Below are 21,730 nucleotides of genomic sequence, written 5' to 3' on the forward strand. Positions count from 1 at the left end.
GTTGCATACAGAGGTCAGAGGTCAAATTATAGCAAATAACACTAGCAGGCTTATCATGTGCTACTCACATGTTGTCCTTAGAAGTCTGGATTCTTTTAAACTTGTTTATGAGCATTATAATTATGACTTTACAATTAAGTGTTTTCAGTTTCTTGATTATGTAAGTGTGTATTGATGTCATCGAACATCATTTGAAATGTAGAGGGTATTATGGCTGCAAAACTAGATACATGTATGTGGCAATAGTTTTCTTGAGAATCTTTAAAAAAAACTTTTCTTTATATTTTACAGGCAGAGATGGTGACACTTGACAAAGGTTATGCATTCCTGTCATTTGGAATCGTTCTGTTTGTTTGGGAGATTGTTCCAACATTTATTGTTATAATTTTCTTCAGAGTTCGCAAGCCAGCATCAGGCATGGTAAGTTAGTGGTTACAGGGACTTTGTTTTTCATGCTGTGCTTGTAAGGATCCAATGAGTAGGATGGTAGACACTGTGGACAGTGGATTAGAACGTTAATGATTTTTTTCTTCTTTGGTCATTGCTTTTATGTCTTTGAACACAGGGTCTGACAGATTTTAAGAAAACATGGTAGTAGCCACATGGAGTGCAGGAAAGAGAAACTGGTAGCCTAGCTTAAATTCAATGGCCTAGTGTGAAATAGTTGCCATAGTGCCTATAAGTTTGGGATATACAGAGAATGTGAAATTCACCTAGCATTTTCTTGCATTGATATCTTCACCCCACCCACTCCCATAAGCCTTATTTTCTCAGACGGTGTAGAAATTAAGGCATAGGGATTGATTTTATCTTTGTGACCATCTGGCAACAACAGTTAGGTTAAGAGTTTGTGTCTGGTTATTTTCACAGCCACTATTGGTTATAGAGTCATAGAAGATGGTATTAATATGTGTCATATGGAGTTCTGCAAATTTGTGTGAAAATTAGGTAACCCTGACCTATATTTCAGTTCAGTGATTTTGGTTTAAACAAATTCTCAGGTACTATTGCCAGTGGATTAAATAAATTAGAATACAGTTATATCAAGAGACCTACTAAAAACATCAATTAAAACTAAGTAACTAACCTATGTCTCATGGGCCATTGGTTTGGTTGACTTTTGCATTTATCAAGATTTGAGTTTGTGTATTTTGATTGTTTTCTGAGACACTGTTACTTGTAAGGTAACATAAGTTCATATTTTGAGGCATATCATGTGGCGTTCTGCATCTTTTAATGAAAATTTAATTTTCCCTTGAATAATTCTCTAGTCATAATAATGTTACCTCTCAAATCCAGCCATCCTGGAAAGACAAACATTTGGTCTTTCCATACAGACAGATGAAAGAAGCTCTCACTCATTATCTTCCCTTACTACTGCCAGATCATTATCCATCAAGTGGATGTTTACTAATTCAATTAATTTGATCAACATTAAACCATTTGACCTCTGAATGTTTTTTGTCCCTCTGTTTGTTACAAGTTTTCATTAGTGGCTTGGAGTTAGCAGGAGAGTTTCCTCCCTTATTTTGGCAGCCCGTTGGGCATAATTTGCCCCACATGTACAAACAATGTTTTTGTCCATGTGCAAAGGTATTTTTCTGACATTATTGGTCCATATTTCCATCTTTCCATGCCATATGCTGCTGTTTTAACTTTCTACTAGCCATGCCACCAGTCAGCTGGCTGCACCTTTAACTAGTGACCGGATGTCTATACAATTGGCAACTTGTGCCACATATTGGCCGGCCATTCTGTGGTATGTAGTTGAGTGGGTCCATCTATTTCATCGTACATTCTGTCCATGCATTTTTAGTGGTGACCATCCAGCTGGATACTGAACTGACCTTACAGTGACATGCTGAGTCTTCTATCCAGACTGCTGTTAAATTGAGCATTTAGCCAACAGCCCAGAATACTTTTCTGCCACCCTTTAGCAAGGCAAGCCATGTCAGTGACTGATTAAGCCAGTGTGAAACCTTTGTTTGGTTAGGAAACACATGGTTGCTGACATAGAAGGCGGGTGACTGTTACATACTGGACATTGATGTAGATAATTTGCTTGGAGGAAATTAGAACATTGTGAAATTTGACCCTTGAGTAAAAAGGTGTTTGAAATTGCAAGTACCTGTGCAAATTCCATAAAATGACAGCTGGGTGATATCTTTCTTTTGTAGCTAGTTTTGTCAGTAATTTATCTGCTGACAGTCCTCTGTAATTGCAGGGGTAGAAAAATTCATTGCCGAGGAGTCCAGAACAACTAAATTTAATGCCAGACAACCATTTTTCCAAATGTGATGCCCATTTGGCAACCAAAAATATTTTTAAAAAATGATAATCTCTGAAATTGTAATGGAATTTGATATATTTTCCACTGATAAATATTTGATCATTATATTATCTGTCTGATGACCTACAGCAGGGGACACAAACTGGCATCATTAAATTGTATGTCTGGTGACCTACAGCAGGGGACACAAACTGGCATCATTAAATTGTATGTCTGGTGACCTACAGCAGGGGACACAAACTGGCATCATTAAATTGTATGTCTGGTGACCTACAGTAGGGGACCCAAACAGGCATCATTAAATTGTATGTCTGGTGACCTACAGTAGGGGCCCCAAACAGGTGTCATTAAATTGTATGTCTGGTGACCTACAGTAGGGGACCCAAACTGGCATCATTAAATTTTATGTCTGGTGACCTACAGTTGGGGACCCAAACAGGCATCATTAAATTGTATGTCTGGTGACCTACAGTAGGGGACACAAACAGGCATCATGAAATTGTATGTCTGGTGACCTACAGTAGGGGACACAAGCAGGCATCATTAAATTGTATGTCTGGTGACCAATAGTAGGGGACCCAAACAGGCATCATTAAATTGTATTATGGTGACCTACAGCAGGGGACACAAACTGGCATCATTAAATTGTATGTCTGGTGACCTACAGTAGGGGACACAAACTGGCATCATTAAATGGTATGTCTGGTGACCTACACTAGGGGACCCAAACAGGCATCATTAAATTGTATGTCTGGTGACCTACAGTAGGGGACCCAAACAGGCATCCTCCTCCAGACACAGCTTTGTGGTGAAGATGTTGAACAATGTGACCAACTAGTTACTTTATTGAACAATGTGACCAGCTAGATATTTTATTGAACAATGTGACCAGCTATAGTCTGATAATACAAACCCATTTGTTTGTACCCCCCTACTGATTTAAAAAATGGAAACCTTTAATGTGATAAAAAGTGCAAGGAACTTGGTCAGTTCATTCATTGATTTATAGTTTCTAACCTGACTCTGAGTAGAGTGGCCCTAACACCGTTATCTTATGTGCATTTCATGCTAAACGGAAGTTTTCAGTGCAATAGATGAACATGCTCGGATCCATTTCCAGTTTCTGGACAAGTCCATTTTCAGCAAAGGGGTGTATCACGACTACAGATAAACATACATAAGTCGTCTGCTTCCGATATTTACAATGTTGAATCAAGCAAAGGAAAATGACAACTGTGCTTTTCATGTGGATTTAACAAGCCGTTTAATTTCTATGATAATGTATGCAGAGGGTTATGATTCCAAACTCTCAACGTTATGTAATTGATGCAATCATTCAGCAGTTGCCAAACAGGATGAACTACGTCATTATGTTGTCTGATGGAAATAAACTAGCCTATAGTGTATGCAATATGGCGCTGTGTTAGTATGGAAAGTCCATTCAGTATGAAATGGTGCAGGGGATGCCAGCATAAGTCCCATTCTGGTCACAGCCAGGTTAGAAATTATAAATCAGTGATTCAGTTGACTTAGTTCTGTGCACTTTTTATCACATTAAACATTCTCGTTTTTGAAATCGGTAGGGGGTACAAACAAACGGGGATGTTGAGTCAGACATAGTTACTTTATTGAACAATGTGACCAGCTAGTTACTTTATTGAACAATGTCACCAACTAGTTTTTTTATTGAACAATGTTACCAGCTAGTTACTTTATTGAACAATGTCACCAGCTAGTTACTTTATTGAACAGTGTCACCAGCTGGTTGTCCTTAGCTGTATTTTTGCTCTCACTGATCATGGTCATTGCATGTAAAATGCCTCACATGCCGATTTCCTAAAGTTTCAAGATTCAAGTGTTATAAGTTGTTTTTTTATGTTGCTTTTGACAGTGTTCCCAAATCAAAGCACTTAGGCTGCTGTTATATGTCAGCCAGCCCTATCTTTCTTAGGTTGCAGTTTTCATCCATATCATGCCTGTCTTACATGCTGTGAGTAGTGCTGTCTCAGAGAATAAGAGTCTGATACATATTATTTTCTCATCATGAAAGCCTACCAGTTAAAAAACCAAAACTTAAGAATAACAAAAAACATATCATTGATTGAGTTGCTCTTTGAAACTTACCACACTGTTGTTTACTAAAAAGTTCAGTTGCCCTTTTCAACCTTCATTTAACCAGCTTACTCTGAGTGATATAGTTTTCAGGCAGTTGAGTTGCCCTTTTCAGCCTCCATTTAACCAGCTTACTGTGAGTGGTATAGTTTTCAGGCAGTTGAGTTACCCTTTTCAACCTCCATTTAACCAGCTTACTGTGAGTGGTATAGTCTTCAGACAGTTGAGTTGCCCTTTTCAGCCTTCATTTAACCAGCTTACTGTGAGTGGTATAGTCTTCAGACAGTTGAGTTGCCCTTTTCAGCCTTCATTTAACCAGCTTACTGTGAGTGGTATAGTCTTCAGACAGTTGAGTTGCCCTTTTCAGCCTTCATTTAACCAGCTTACTGTGAGTGGTATAGTCTTCAGACAGTTGAGTTGCCCTTTTCAACCTCCATTTAACCAGCTTACTGTAAGTGGTATAGTCTTCAGGCAGTTGAGTTGTAACAAGCTTAGTTGGTGGCACCTTACTTGATTGTCCAAAATATAAACAAAGTGTAAACTCGACATTGACCTTTTAATTTTATTTCATATAATGTGTTTATTTTACTGTTTATTGGAGTAACAAATCAAAGACAATTTAATATATTTAATATATTTTTGAAGTATCCAGACTTACGCCTGTTTGCTCATGGTATATGCCAGTCAGATCCTTTTTTCTGCCAGACAACAATGTTTTGTTCTCTTGTCCCCTTTCTTCATCTACAGTTATTGTAACTGGATGCATTATTGCTTTGGCAGGCTCTGGCAGACCTGTCCACACACAGTCAAGGGACCAAGGCATACTTTTTTGACAATCCTCGGAGATATGACAGTGATGAGGATCTGTCCCACAGTGACCATAGCCATGGGAGGTTAGTGGTTTCTTACATTAGTATATGTAGTTAATGGGTGTATACAGTAGAAAGTGTAGGTATAGCATCTGATTAGATGGCTGTACATGTTGACTGAATGCTCATGGTAGACAGAGATACCTTCCATCTTGAAACATTTACCACTTCAGGTGAAGTTAATTGAAAATAATTGTAAACATTAAGACTCTAGCTAGAATTACATCAATCTTGCATATTCTTTATGTTAATCAGAACTCTTTATTCAACAAAATTACTTTGGATTGTTTTCGCATGAAAATTGTCTCAGTCTATTGGAGTTAAATTTTTAAAATCTGAAAACATGCACACTTCAGACATGATCAGTTTTATTGACCATAATGTAAGTTTTTAAACAATGCAATACATTCAGAAGAATTGAAGATGCTTTTACTTTAACAGTGTATAGTTGTAATGTTATTGAAGGAAGCCCATCTTAATATTGTAATCTTTCTGAAATTTTTAACTCTTTTAACACTGCCATTTTGGCTTGGAAGGAGTATGGAATATGTTTTTCAGACACAGATTTATTTTTTTGAAACAAAGTAATTAAAATCTCAATGATTTAATAATTTTATGACTTAATTTATATTTTCTTTTCTTATGAAGGATATACAGTTAATTTTGCACTGGTTGCCTATTTCATGGTTATTAAAAGCATTGAATTTAAAGGCCCAACAAAACAGTGATACTTCTGTCGGGGAATATGTTTTCTTTTGTTTTTGTTGGGTTTTAACACGTTATTTGCTATATGATGTGGAGGAAGTGGGAGCTGGACCCTTCTCCAGTCTGTGAATTTAAGTATTGACAACAATATAATTTTTCACTGAACTTTGAAAACTGACAAAAACAAATTATTTAACAGTATGTAATGTGGCCTTCATCATAACTTTGTATTTTGACTATAATATCAATACTGACAGTGCTGTCTATGACAAGACAAAGACTTGATATACTTTGAATCACTTTAATTTTGTGTATACACAATTTCATAGCTTTCATGGGTAAACTAGATCACAAAGTCACAACGAACTATGAAACAAGCCCATCACTGTATTTGATGAGAGCTTCAGATATACGAGTGGAGTGCTGGCTTAAAATAAGCTGGGATCCAATTTGCTCTATATACTCAAGTTTGCAATATACCAGTAATGTTCAAGTTTCTCAGCATATTTTAACTTCCAATATACAGTGTGACCCCACTATAACGCGCTCCGTTATAAGGCGAATTCGGATATAACACGGTTGTGGTGTGGCTTCCGAAATTTCATATACATGTATTTTTCTTGTACACAAAAATTCTTTCTTAAAAGTACGGAAAAAAACGTAAAAACTTTATTATCATTTTGGAGAAGATATCGCGTATGAATAATACAAGACGATCGTGACGTGGCTCCAGGGATATTTTTTATATATTTTTCTCTTACATGAAAAAGTAGTTTTTTCTTCTTAAAAGTATGAAAAATAACGCACAGAAAGTTTATTCTGGCATCACGTAGGTCTTCGCCAATGTCGCAAATTTGGATTGTTTTTCCTTATTGGCGGCAAAACATACCATGTGGCGATTTTTTTTTATTGGCGACGTTGGCTGTTTAAAATTTTATATGCAACCATTGGTTTGGAGTGCAGAAATCCTGAGGCCCCATGAAAGGAAGCCGCAAACTGGATATAAAATGCGCTGAAATTTATCTATTGTTACATAAATTCTTTGTCCATATTGACCAGCCATCTTAACAGTGCATTGTTATAATCCGCTTATCATGACATCTAGCATGAATACTGTATGTTGTGAAATATCTGCCTCTTTGCTGTTGACATTACTGGTAACGGAGATCAACCGGACAAGATATTATCTCGTAATCTATCTTTCATCAGATTTTCGACCGCTCGCTAGTAATTAATATATTTACAAAGACTGATATTTTGTATGTGGATGGTAAGTAAAGTTCCTCTTCTTTTCACTCAGAATTAAATCCTTCGGAACACTCACATTTTCTGTAATAATCCCTGTCATCAAACCAGAACACCTGCGTCTCTATCATCTGTTAACCCTTTGTTAATTTTCAGATGCATGCGTGAAAGGCAGCATCACGCTGCTACCACAAATGTAAAAAAAATAATAAAAATTATAAAATAAAACTACATCTTATTGGTTTATTCAGTAGACATGGAGGGACAGTAACTACAATAGTCCAAACAACGGCAAATTCCTTTTTAAAAATATACCCAGATAAAATAGTTTGCTGAAATTTCAAAGGAAACATGTTACCTTTGAAGCACCGATTGTTATGAAAACGTACTCAGCAAATGGAGAAAAAAAATCGTCTCAATCGTGCAGTACAATTATTTGATGTTGCCGCTGCAATAAGAAATAGGCATTTGTTTGATTCTCCAAGGCTGTCCTTTAGCGGTGACTTCAATAATGCATGCACCCTTCATCAAAGAATGCCGACTACAATCTTTCTATAAAACAAAGAACTTTCATTCAAAAGGAAGTCAGTACCAGACTTAAATGAAAGTGATGGAATCTGATGGATTTTTGCATTTTCCGATGTGACTGGAACACATTATCTGTGTCGTGAAAGTTTTCTCTTTGTAGGGAAAAAGTTTATGTTTACGAACGCTACCAATGACGGCTTAAAACGCAAACTAGCTTTTACCGACTTGGGATGTACTGAAAAGTAAATGTGCTTCGTCATTTGTTATGTGATTGTGCTACATTTTCCCACTGAATTCAGACCAATATGACCTGTGACAAAATTATTGAATATTTTAAAGCTGTGTGTGTGCATATTTTCAATGGAATCACTTGTATTGTGGATTCAATGTATATGATGAGGTTTGCGGGTGAGTACATGGTGTTGACACTATTAATGCTATACATTAGACATGTATATATAAACAGTATTCATGTATATGTACCAATTCGTGGTTCTCTAAAATAAAGTAAACTATTATATGTCTTCTCTGTTTTCACTACAGGTGTATTTCTTATCTAATATGCATCGATTTAAGATGGTAACTGTGCTGATGAAGCACATATTTTACCGCCCGCATTTATTACCTACACCCCCTCCCTGCTTTTTTTTTTGGGTACATGCATAATTTTCTTCAGCTAACTGACCTGGTTGCTTATAAGACAGTTCGGTCTATAACGCGGTCGGGTTCTATGGCTCCCAACTATCGTGTTATAGCAGGGTCACACTGTACCAGTAATGTCCAAGTTTGCCAGCATATTGTAACTTCCATTATACTGGTAATGTCCAAGTTCCCCAGCATATTTTAACTTCCATTATACCAGTAATGTCCAAGTTTGCCAGCATATTTCTATTATACCAGTAATGCCCAAGTTTGCCAGCATATTTCCATTATACCGGTAATGTCCAAGTTTGCCAGCATATTTTAACTTCCATTATACCGGTAATGTCCAAGTTCCCAGCATATTTTAACTTCCATTATACCGGTAATGTCCAAGTTTGCCAGCATATTTTAACTTCCATTATACCGGTAATGTCCAAGTTCTCCAACATATTTTAACTTCCATTATACCGGTAATGTCCAAGATCCCCAGCATATTTTAACTTCCATTATACCGGTAATGTCCAAGTTTGCCAGCATATTTTAACTTCCATTATACCAGTAATGTCCAAGTTTGCCAGTATATTTTAACTTCCATTATACCGGTAATGTCCAAGTTCCCAGCATATTTTAACCTCCATTATACCGGTAATGTCCAAGTTTGCCTGTATATTTTAACTTCCATTATACCAGTAATGTCCAATTTTGCCAGCATATTTTAACTTCCATTATACCGGTAATGTCCAAGTTTGCCAGCATATTTTAACTTCCATTATACTCGTAATGTCCAAGTTTGCCAGTATATTTTAACTTCCATTATACCAGTAATGTCCAAGTTTGCCAGCATATTTTAACTTCCATTATACCAGTAATGTCCAAGTTTGCCAGCATACTTTAACTTCCAATATACCAGTAATGTCCAAGTTTGCCAGCATATTTTAACTTCCATTATACCGGTAATGTCCAAGTTTGCCAGCATATTTTAACTTCCAATATACCAGTAATATCCAAGTTTGCCAGCATATTTTAACTTCCATTATACCGGTAATGTCCTAGTTTGCCAGCATATTTTAACTTCCATTATACCGGTAATGTCCTAGTTTGCCAGCATATTTTAACTTCCAATATACCAGTAATGTCCAAGCTCCCCGGCATACTTGAGCTTCCAGTGTACCAGTAAAAAAAAAACTTTCATTCAAGCTCCCCTACATTCATCCAGTACCCTGCCAGTATATTTTTAATGTTCTAAATTGTCAAGTACATTTTTGCTATAGTAAATACTTTATTTGCAATGTAAAATGCATTTGCATGCGTCCAGTAAGCTGGAAGTATGTCACTTACCAGTATGTACCAGAGTGTCTAGTATGTTTTTGATACTTCAGCTGGGTTTTTTTGCAAATGAATCACACTCAGAATAGGAATAAAACTGCACACAGTTGTATAATCCTCATAATTGATTGAAAAATATCAGAATTTTCACAGCACAAAACAGATGTAAATTTGAGTAAGTTCTATAAAAATGCCTGATACTTATTGAAGATAAAATCCAGTATATTTCCAGCACAGCTAAATTTAGCAAATTCAGTGTATGGCAAGATGATATATTTTTCTAAGTACAAGTTCCAGTTTATGACCATGTACATATTGGTATGCAGCTTCTACATTACAGATGAGCTAAGTTAAAATTTGTTATTGTTCCCATATGTAGATATGTGTCCATTTGAAGACTTGTTTTGTTTCTAGGATATTACATACATACTGAAACTTTTAAAGTCTACAGCGTTGCATAAATTGATATAAATGAGCATCTTTATTAATACATTCCTCATATATGATCAAAGTCTGTGTTGTTTGTTCTACTGATTACTCCTTGCAAACTGCTTAGACCCAGTGCTGCCAGCACAGTATGTGATGGCAGATCTGTGTTGGTGCAGTCTGCAGTTGGATCTAACTTATAAGTGAGTATATACAGTAGTGACTCATTGCAGTAAATTGTATGTTTTATGGAACTCATTAATCACTCTCTTCTATTGCCAGATGCATTATGGGATTTACAGACTGGTTCTCATTTTAAAAGATTAAGATCATAACAGAACTTAGGAACCAGATGATCGTGTACATATATCATTTGTATGATTACAGTGTTGTGTGGGTTCAGTTTTCCTTCTCATAATGAAAATGCTATTGCTGTTATTTCAGTCGTTATGGCAGTCTTGGTTACTCTATCAATGGTGGCAGCACACCAAGAGGGGGTACACCTCAGGGAACACCAAGAGGAACATTTGGCTCTGCTGGATCATTTCAACAGGGATATGGAGCTGTCCACATAGGAGGCTACTCTAGTCAGACCCGAGGTGCAGCCATTATCCACGTATCTTCACAACATCAAAACTTTTATGATGGAACTTGAATGCAAAGATATACCTGTAGTTGACTGCAGTTAATAATAAATAATACTGAGTCAGCATGCAGGGCATGATGCGACTAATTTTGTCATAAATGTAGATAGCAAAACAATGTTTTATGTTTCCATTACTATATCAAAATAGATTCATATTTTTATTATTGAAGGAAAAAAATGATAGTATTGATACAACGGATATTTTGGAAATTGTTGTTTATATAGTTTATAATTGAACTTTAGCTGCACTTTAGATTTTTAAAATTTTTAAAAATATTAAAAAAGATCACTTGTCTATTAAAACTGTGTGCAATTTAAGAACAGACATTATTTTGTGATGTCCAAGTTTTCTGCACTCTTATTGGTTAAATTGCCTTTTGATGTCTTTGCTGAATTATCATAGCATCAACACATGGGCACATACGGGTGCTACAATTTGAATGATCGTGTGAAATGTTATCATAGTTGTAAATAGTAAACATATACCATTCTGCCAGTGTATGCATCATGCATAACTAATCATTGATGGAATGTATTTTCTGTCTTTCCTGTTATGATTTGAATAATCATGTGAAATGTTATCATACTTGTAATTAGTTGTTGTTGTTGTTGTTGTTGTTGGGTTTAATGCCATTTTTCAGCACACGATAGACTATGCATGGCGGCCAGTATTAATGGTGGAGGAAGAACCCTGGACAACCCTGGGAAGAACCACTGACCCACGAGAAGCTACTGGCAAGCTTTCTCACACACCCACATTGGCCGAATCCTAGACTTGAACCCATGCAGACAGAGGTGAGATGGCAGTGATCCGTAATGGAGAGCGCTTTAGACCACTTGGCCACTCGGGGACATGTTGTAAATAGTAAACATATGCCATTCTGCCAGAGTGTGCATCATGCATAACTGATCATTGATGGAATGTATTTTCTGTTTGTCCTGTTGTCCATCATTCCTTCTGTCTGCCTTCTCTTTTTGTTTTTCCATATTTGTGCTGTAAATGAAAGTTAAAGGACTACATTTAATGGGGAAACAGTAGGAAAACTAGTTTGAAAACATTGTCTGGTTTTTTTTGCTAATGATTCTTTCAGTTTAAATTACTATTTTACATCATGGACTGAAAAGCTCATCTTTTATTGTATTTTTACTGGTTCTTTTTCATACTAATTTCAACTTTATCAAGCGCTGTATCATTACCATGAAGACTAGAGACTATCAGAGAATTTTAAGTCATATCCTACACTTTAAGACCTCAACCCTGATATTTATGTTTTGGGCATGATGGAAGCCGGGAATGCCAAAATCAGTTAAAAGGATGATAGGAATCTTGAACAAAACAAAGCTATCTAAACATTTTCTTCAATGTTAATATATTTTTAATTCATTCATTAAGAAATACACTTAAACTTACCTGATTTTGGCTTTCCTGGCATCAATCGCTTTCAAGCCAACTGAAATCTAGACCAGCAAAACTTGAAAACAGGTCCATTTGCTTGTGTGAGAATTTGAATTTATTAGAAAAATGAAATCAGAGTAAGTTAAGTATGACTAAAACATTATGACTTTAATTTGTAGAAAAGCATCATTATGGGCTGCCAAGTATGTGAGATATTCCTGAAATTTTGGCTTTTGTTACAATGTTAGTCAACATTAAAATAGCCTATACAGCTCCATTTTTTAGGCAGCAAGGCCTTGATGCCCAAGACATAAATATCAAGGTACATGTCATCACATTGCAGGACTAGTCATACAATAGAACAAATAGTAACTTTATTTCATTTGCTTCAGAGATTTATCACACACCCCACCAAAAAAAATTTATATTCACCTCAGCCTGTGAATATTGTATTTTCTTGAGTTGAAAAATACTTGAAGCAACTGAAAAAAATCTGTATTTTACTGTGTGACCTTCAATTGTTTGATAGAAGTCAGTACATGTATAATGTCTCTCTTTTACAGTGCTATGGTAATTTACAGGTCTTCTGTAGATTAATTATAACTTATATGATGAGAAAATGTAAATAATTTGCTAGTATAGCTTTTTCTATCTCACTAAAAAGCATTATATTTTTTGTGAAACTTTTAATTCCTTTTGATTCCAAAAAGCTTGCAGTTACAGAGAACTAAATAAAATAACTTTAAAACATTTACAATACAGGTATATATGTAGGCATAATATTTCCAAAATATGCATCTTAACAAGGATAAAAGTTCTTCATTTTAGGAGTCAGAGATATTTTAGTGTCATTGTATTGTTGCAGATATCCATTATGTTGCTTACCAATGGTTTATAAACATTTTTATGTTTTCGGACTTGACAGTATCAGAATAAGGGTATGACAGGTTTCTCATGGAAGTTGAATTAACAAGCAGTGGCTTTTATTTTCAGCATTTTTGAGAAGGGTTTTACAGCATTATAAAAAGATGTGGGTTACACAAAGCTTAATGGAACAAGTACTAGTTGCATGAGATTTTTGCACATAAATAAAATGCCGTACCAAGCTTGTTTTACTTGTTACAAGTGGAACAGTCCTCTAGGCCTGTTCATAGATCATTGGAAAGATATACAAGTTGTGCTGTCACTTTACTATTACTATCATCATTGAATCTGCAATACAATCGACAGAGATGCTACCAGGACACCCATTTTGTGAAAGTCTTGCAAAATCTGAACGAATTCATGCACTTGGAGAGAAAGTGATAAGCAAGAACTTCTGCAAGGTAGTTTAAAGTCATGCTTATAAAAATGTACTCTGCACAGTATACAGGTTTTGTTTAACTATAGACCTTTAGAGAGCTTGTTGCAGCATAAGTTGCACTGCTTTTTTCAAATGCTGGCTGTCTAGAAAACCCGTAATGTCTGGCTCCCAACATGGATCATCTTCCAGTGGTGATTTTGATTGGCAAATACTGATTGATAATAGTGTTAATGACCATGATGTTTAAAGTTTTTTGGAGCTTGGAAAGTGTTACTGGAAATACCAGCAAGTGATCTTGAATCCAGAAATGATGTTGAAAATGAGTCTGATTTACATACTGGATGGGCAAAAAATAGACTGGTCAACCTGCTATTCAGCAGTATTTCAAAATTAAACCTAGAAAAGATAGAATATGATGCCTAATTAAACTACAGGTAATTTGAACATAGTGTGCAGTTTTCATTTCTTTTCTCAAACAATTCAATCCTGAGGGGTCATGTGCTCCAAAACTACATAGCACTTTTAAAGGTTACGATCTAAATTGAATAGATAAAAATCTAAAAAGACATCTCTGCATTAAGTTTTGTGCAATTTCCTGTTAACTTGTTTTTAGTACATATATAATCTCTTGACTTTTGTTATTAATCCTTCATTCTCAGGTTCTCTAGTTGTATATAAAATATATTAATTATTGATGTATATAATGATGGAAGTCTTTCTTTTTTGCTTTTATTATGTTAATTGTTGATAATTATCAAAAATGACACCACAATATATATATATATATATATATATATATATATATATATATATATATATATATATATATATATATATATATATATATATATGTTTTTTTTAATGGCAATAGATACAAATATCATTATATATTTACCTTTACCTAGTATCAGTTGTATCAATGGCGATTCTCATTTTCTCTAGTCTAAGGAACTTTCTGTGTAAAACTCATGCATTAATAAATTGTCAACTGCTTTTGCTTGTAATCAGTGAGGTCTTTTCTAACCAAACAGTGGTTTTTACCGCTTTAAGCTGTCTCTCACATTTATGTCTGGGTATGTGTGAGACGCTGTTGGGTGGGATTTCAGTGGCAATTAGCACACAGTTGTTGATCTTTTTAAGGCATGCAGATTATGTGATCAGTGATTAGTGCTTTTGTTTTCAGTTAGTTTTTGCACTGAGATATGCAGCTATAAATAGTTTGATGGAGATTGATATAAGTTGGGCATTTTCTGATGGAGGTAAAAGACTACATGTATCATATTTATGTAAATTGTACATAATCCATAATGTATGTCATTATTATTATCATCCTCATCATCATCTTATGCAAGAAATACTACCCGGTATTTTTCAAGAGCTATTTTATATCACCTATATTGATGTGAGGAAGATAGAATGGTCAGTGAATTTTTGAATGTCTTTATTTGCCCTATACATTTATGTGTACCTTTTATACCTTTGTATTTGGCCAAAGTTACTAGAATAATGTGGTTTTATTTATTTTTGTGGATGTCAATTTACATGAATTTGTATAAAAGGGACATTTTCGTTGGTACCTAGTTTTGTGGATTTCCCTGTTTCAGAGTTTGCTTATTTATAGGTATATTGTTATTTGGATTGACATCTACAAATACTCCAAAAAAAATGCAAATGATAATAATGATGACAGCAAGAGCACAGACACGTCATGAACAATCTCTATACTGTCTTCTTCTGAATACTCAGAAAGAGCCAATGCAGCCAACAACACCAAAACAAGTGTTTATTAAAACAAAGCTGTATGATCTTTGACCACTGTCCATAACATCAGTATGTTCAACTCAAGACCAACTGCTCCTTGCTCATTGCATTCAGCAGGCTTTCATGTGCAGTGGAGGAAAGAGGCTCTAGGTAAAATGTCTGAGAAGTAGAATTGTCTGAGGCTTGGGAAATCTGGAATTGTGTAATTTTATAGTTATTGGATTATTTATGCAACAAATGCTAGGGTGTATCAGATGTTTATTTACTGGATTTTTTTCCCAAGCATCAGTGATATGAGCTTTAGTGATGTTCTTTAATGAATGTATATACTCCGTTTAGTTAGTACTGTTCTGTAATTAGTGTATAAGCTATGTGTTTAATTAGCAGTAGTGCTTCAAGCAATAGTGTTAGTATCTTGCCGCCTTATTTTTCCTCGGGATTAAAAATACATGGATAAAATATGATGTACTTTCATGGAGATTTAAATGTTAAAAGGAAAGCTATCTACCTATAATTAGAAATATACATGTTTACACTTGTCTGTGTTGTGTATATTATTCAGTCAGATGGATAAAAAATTTGGTTAAATCTTAAATCACTGAGAATAGCAGAGAATAAAGCAAGTGCAATTTTGTTGTACAAATATTTTTGATAGCAGTTCACTTGAATGGAGGACTGATGTTAATAAGTACTGACTTGAATTTTTAAAAATCGTTTTTTTTTTTTTCAGTGGCACTAATAGTTAAATAGTGAACACTCTTTATCTTTAATAATCTCACTGCACATATAGATGTAAGACGCATATTGAAACAGTGTAATCTTCTTTATAAATTCTTCTTGTTTTTGTTCAGATTGGGTTAAAAATCAATCCAACAAATGTAAAAGATAATATTTTGTTACAGTAATGATGTTGCATTATCAAATGTCAATATTTGAGTGTTGTTGATTGCTAAGAATGCAACAGTAATAAAATGAGTTTGTGTTTTGGAGGAGCTTTTTGCATCACATGTGGCTCATGTGTCATTGGTTCTTTAAATGTATGGTTCATAGCAACAACTAAATACACGAAAATTAGTACACCATAAAAAATAGTGAAACAACATTATTCATATTGCATGAGTTGGTCAACATATTCAATATTTAATACCCTTTAGAAAACAATTGCTTTAAAATTTATAAAAAGATGGAGATAAATTCCATAAATTAATTCAGAAATGTTGATGAACCTTATGTCCACTGATGTGGCAGATTTTACTCTGTGTTGATGTATGCAAGTCTTTCAATGTGGAGCAGAAAGCAAAAACCTTGTATGCTTTTTTCGTTTACAGCACCAAACATTGGAGGTGCTAAGGTACTATATTTTTTAGGTTCTTTTCCAGTACAGATATAATACTGCACCAATTAGTACTGATATAAAACTGTACCAATTAGTTTAGTACTGATATAATACTTTACCAATTAGTACTGATATAATACTGTACCAAACCAATTAGTACTGATATAATACTGTACCAGTTAGTACTGATATAATACTGTACCAATTAGTACTGATATAAAACTGTACCAATTAGTACTGATATAATACTGTACCAAACCAATTAGTACTGATATAATACTGTACCAAACCAATTAGTACTGATATAATACTGTACCAAACCAATTAGTACTGACATAATACTGTACCAGTTAGTACTGATATAATACTGTACCAATTAGTACTGATATAAAACTGTACCAATTAGTACTGATATAATACTGTACTAAACCAATTAGTACTGATATAATACTGTACCAAACCAATTAGTACTGACATAATACTGTACCAGTTAGTACTGATATAATACTGTACCAATTAGTACTGATATAAAACTGTACCAATTAGTACTGATATAATACTGTACCAAACCAATTAGTACTGATATAATACTGTACCAAACCAATTAGTACTGATATAATACTGTACCAAACCAATTAGTACTGATATAATACTGTACCAAACCAATTAGTACTGATATAATACTGTACCAAACCAATTAGTACTGATATAATACTGTACCAAACCAATTAGTACTGACATAATACTGTACCAGTTAGTACTGATATAATACTGTACCAATTAGTACTGATATAAAACTGTACCAATTAGTACTGATATAAAACTGTACCAATTAGTACTGATATAATACTGTACCAATTAGTGCTGATATAATACTGTACCAGTTAGTACTGATATAAAACTGTACAAATTAGAACATTGATCATTTAACACATCTTTTTATGACCACATTCATTTTATTGGTTTCAATCATGTTTCTCATAATCGACAATTGTTACAATACTGATCTTGATGAATATTATATTTTCTTACTTTGTACACATTCAGAATTATTGGAAAAATTGAATTCATTTTATATTTTTGTTTACATTTTTGTAAAAATATCATCATATGCTATGCCTTAACTAAATGTGCATCAGAATTTTTACATCCATCTTAATCCTCTTATCTAGCTTTTATTAATTGCTAGCTAACCTGACCTTGTGCCTAAGCAAGCTTATGGTATGACATCAAGTCCCTTTTTGAGTTATTTGTTATCAACTGTGTCTGTCAGCAATTGCTGTTTTAAAGTTCCTTTAAAAACCACTAGACCAGTTTAGAGCAAGTTTGGCACAGAGCATCCTTGAATGAATATCATTCAAATTTTTTTATGCAAATTATTGTGATCAGTCATCACTTTGACTACCATAACTAAAAATATTAAAAACCCTTTAAATGACTTCATCTCAAAACCCACTTATCAGAATTTGATACAATTTTAAAGAAAGCATCCTCATTGGAAGACCTACTAATCTGACATGAATTTATGCTGATTTGCATTTAAATATGGCCATCCTTGCTAAAAACAGATTATCCACTATTTTGAAGAAAAAAGTTATGTTTTCAAAATTGCTGAACAAAATTTAATTTGACTTGACATATATCTTGGCGTGGTGACATTTCAAGTTTGGACAAATTATGCTTATCCTCCATCAAATATGGTCATCATCACTAAAAATATAAAAACCTTTAAATGACTTCTCAAATCCTGCTGAATAGAATTTGACCAAATTTGATAGAAAGCATCCTGTCATAGTTGTCTCCCATAGAACCTAAAAAGGTAATGGCAGTTGTCCTCCAAAAAGGGCACTTTAAATGTGTATATCATGATCTAAATGGCACCCTTTTCAATAAGGAATTCTTTTTCTTTTTATTATTATTATTATTAGGAAATTATGAGAGTATTTGACTTGTAAACTTTAAAAAATCATATATCTTGTATGTATTCCACTCAAAAATTTTGCCAGAGTAAAATCCTTTATGTATTTTTCTGTATTATTTTTTCATCTTCCTTGGCAGGAGATACATGTGGCAGTAATTCTTTGAAAGGAAATTGAATTCATGGTTGGTTACCTGCACAAATTTAAAATCTTGACAATAGTTATAATAATAAAATTAGATTGACTATAGGTGACATGAGAAATTTCCTAATTTTACTAGGCTTTATGTTCCTTCTTTTTCATGCATCTTTAAATTCATTGGATGAACCATGGTTTCATTTATGTTAGGGTTGGATCACCATCTTTACTAGTTTATTAGATGTACTATTTGAAAAGAACGGCATAACCAGTCAGAAGGTTTCTTAGTGTACCCTTCAATTTATTTTTGAGAAGTAGTAATAATGGCAATAGAGATTTACTATTATATTTCCCTTAGCAAAAATGTAAAACACATGACAAAATAATTTTAAAATACAGGATTTATAAATTTCAATAAAACAAGTTATTTAAATTTGCAAAATATCTTATAGATTAATTTGAATAATTTGTAATTTGATGGTGAAGAAAATTTCAAAATAGAAATGTAACAAGTAACACTTCAGGCAGATGAAATAAATAACACATAAGATTATCTTGGAAAATAATGAAGTGTATGCATTCTAGGGAAGGAATTTTTACAGAATTGTTTCCTTTGGTAAAACACTTTAACCTTGTTACCCAACAAAAACTAACCAAAACCAAACTTTTACCTTATAATGGCACTGTCATTAAAAAGGGTCTTAAATCTTTATTTTATGTTATATATATATATATATATATATATATATATATATATATATATATATATATATATATATATATATATATATATATATATATATTTTATTTTCATTGTGGCAGGCAAAGGGGGCATAAACCTACCATGTCATTTTTGCATCTTGATTTAGGCTTTACTACTCATTGCAAGCCCAGTAAAATGTTGTCAAAAGACTGACCCAGCATGACCTTTCATGCTGATTGAGTGAGCCAATTAGATTTTCTCTACCAATACCAAACAGTCACTTGCGATTGAATAACACATCACGTCTGTTGATGTATAAGAGCTTGTTGATGTCACATATTTGTTGATCAAAGTTCTCCACACATTCAGAAATGGGGGGGGGGGGCTTTTTTGGTAATAGGACACCATGAACTCAATTTCATGGTTCATTGTTCCAGCCAGTCTAGATACTTAATAGGGAAATGCATCTCAGTCATTACAGTCATCATTTTTGATAGCTTAACTATGACATTTGTATCTTGCTTCTTTAGTTTGGTTTTACTTTCAGTTTCAGTCATCAGGAACTACTTCTGGCGGGTTTGTAAAACTTGTGACTTGGTAATAATACAGTTAGGTCACTGCTAAAACTAATTTTATATGTCCCAAAAATGATTTAAACAATTACACAGTAGGCTTGGACATTTGCATTCTGCTGACATTTGATGTGATTTGGATTTTTAACGTAGCTTTAACAATTTTCCAGTCATATTACTATGATGTCTGCAATGTGGCAGTTTATAGTGATGTCTAGCACTAGGGCATCATGCCGCAGACATGTAGCATGTTGTCCCACCCGGTCACATTATCCTGACACCGGGCCGACCAGTCCTAACACTAACCTCTTAATGCTGAGCGCCAAGCAAAGCAGCTGTTAGTACCATTTTTGTAAGTCTTTGGTATGACTTGGCCGGGGATCGAACCCACGACCTCCTGCATCCGAGGCGGACGCTCTAACCACTAGGCCACCGGAGCGGTCCTGCTGACATTTTAAATGTCTCTAAACATATCAAAGCATACCAGGTACATCTTGTGCTTGACTTTCCCAATGCAGATTGCTGATAATGATAAACCTTCCATGAAAACAAAACATTTGAATATCTAAGTGGAATGTCAGACATTCTTTGTAGTGTGTATATGAATGTGTTTACATATCAGTTTCGTACCCAGTATCAATAAATATGTCCTATTGAGCAGATTTTTTTTCTATCATGAAGCCCTTTGAAACATGATATGCCTTTCTGTTTTTTATTGTCAGAGGCTTCGTTTAGCGATCTAGAATTGCATTGTCAGTTTAATATCGGTCTAACACCACTAATTTAGTATCCATAAAATGTAATATATACAAGTTCATAAAGTTACCATATGTACTCGTTTATAAGTACAGTCAGACTTCAAAGAACAAAGATCCTGATTGGCCATAGCATAATGCCCCTGCAGATCAGGGTCTCTTGTTTGCTTTACTGATTACTTCTGATAAACAGCACAGACCCAGATCTGACAATTCATTATGCAAATACAGATAACTTTACCTTGTACTGGTCCTTCTCTCAGAAGTACATAATAAAACTAGATTGGAACCTAGGTCAAAAGTGCCTCACTCATGGACATGCCACAGTAGCTGATCCAGCAGTAGGATTTTAACCTTTGAACCCACATCCTTTTGGTTAGTCTGCCATGCTAGCCTCTGCATCTCCAGGCATGTTGAAGAGAATGTTACATGCTTACGAATAATAAAAGAAAATATGATTGTATCTTCATTTATAGCCAGCCACTTAAGACTTCCTGTTATTCTCTGGGGGTAAAAACATTCCCTCACAAGCAGACTGGTTCCCTATTGATCATGTAATTAGTGTTAGATTGAAAAGCATATCAGTCAATCTGTGTTCCTCATCTGTGCTTCCTTTATCATATTATTTATAATATACATTTAGCTTGAAGCAATATAGATCCAGATTTTCAGTTACATAATGCACTGGTTCACCAGGCTGGAAAACATAGTACATTAGCTTAAAATCTGAACTTGATATTTTAAGTAAGCCAGTTGTATCATGTCTGAGACTAGAAATTGTGCAATGAGAGAACAATGTCGACCATAATTTTCAGATGCATTATGTAATGGCCAATATTGTTTATACTAGACACAAGCAAATATAGTTTTTAGCTTAGTGTCCTAAGCAATATTTAAATGACAAGTATGCCAGTCATCTTTAAGGACATTGACAAACTTGTTGACAAATTTACTTTTGTGAAATGTATGCTTATGGAAAAGTAACCACAGTTTAAATTTGTAGTCATTAATCACAGGAAAGGTTTCCAACTCGTTCTGAATGAAATCAATAATCAGCA

At 34.3% G+C, this 21,730-nt stretch overlaps 1 protein-coding gene across 2 annotated transcripts in view; it reads left to right on the forward strand.

Moving 5' to 3' along the window:
- The window catches only part of LOC149804610 (G protein-coupled receptor 137Ba-like), a 30,064-nt gene extending 11,453 nt beyond the window's left edge, over positions 1–18,611 (forward strand). For both annotated transcript variants that reach the window (XM_089942407.1, XM_089942416.1), the window contains exons 5-7: positions 292–420; positions 5,183–5,295; positions 10,588–18,611. In XM_089942407.1, the coding sequence (XP_089798533.1) occupies positions 292–420; positions 5,183–5,295; positions 10,588–10,798 (453 nt within the window). In that variant the 3' untranslated portion in view covers positions 10,799–18,611. The remainder of the gene's footprint in view (positions 1–291; positions 421–5,182; positions 5,296–10,587) is intronic.
- The last annotated feature ends 3,119 nt before the right edge of the window (positions 18,612–21,730 follow it).

Source organism: Sinohyriopsis cumingii, chromosome 2 (genome assembly GCF_028554795.1).
Source record: "Sinohyriopsis cumingii isolate HCF-2022 chromosome 2, ASM2855479v2, whole genome shotgun sequence".
Classification (NCBI taxonomy): Eukaryota; Metazoa; Mollusca; class Bivalvia; order Unionida; family Unionidae; genus Sinohyriopsis; species Sinohyriopsis cumingii.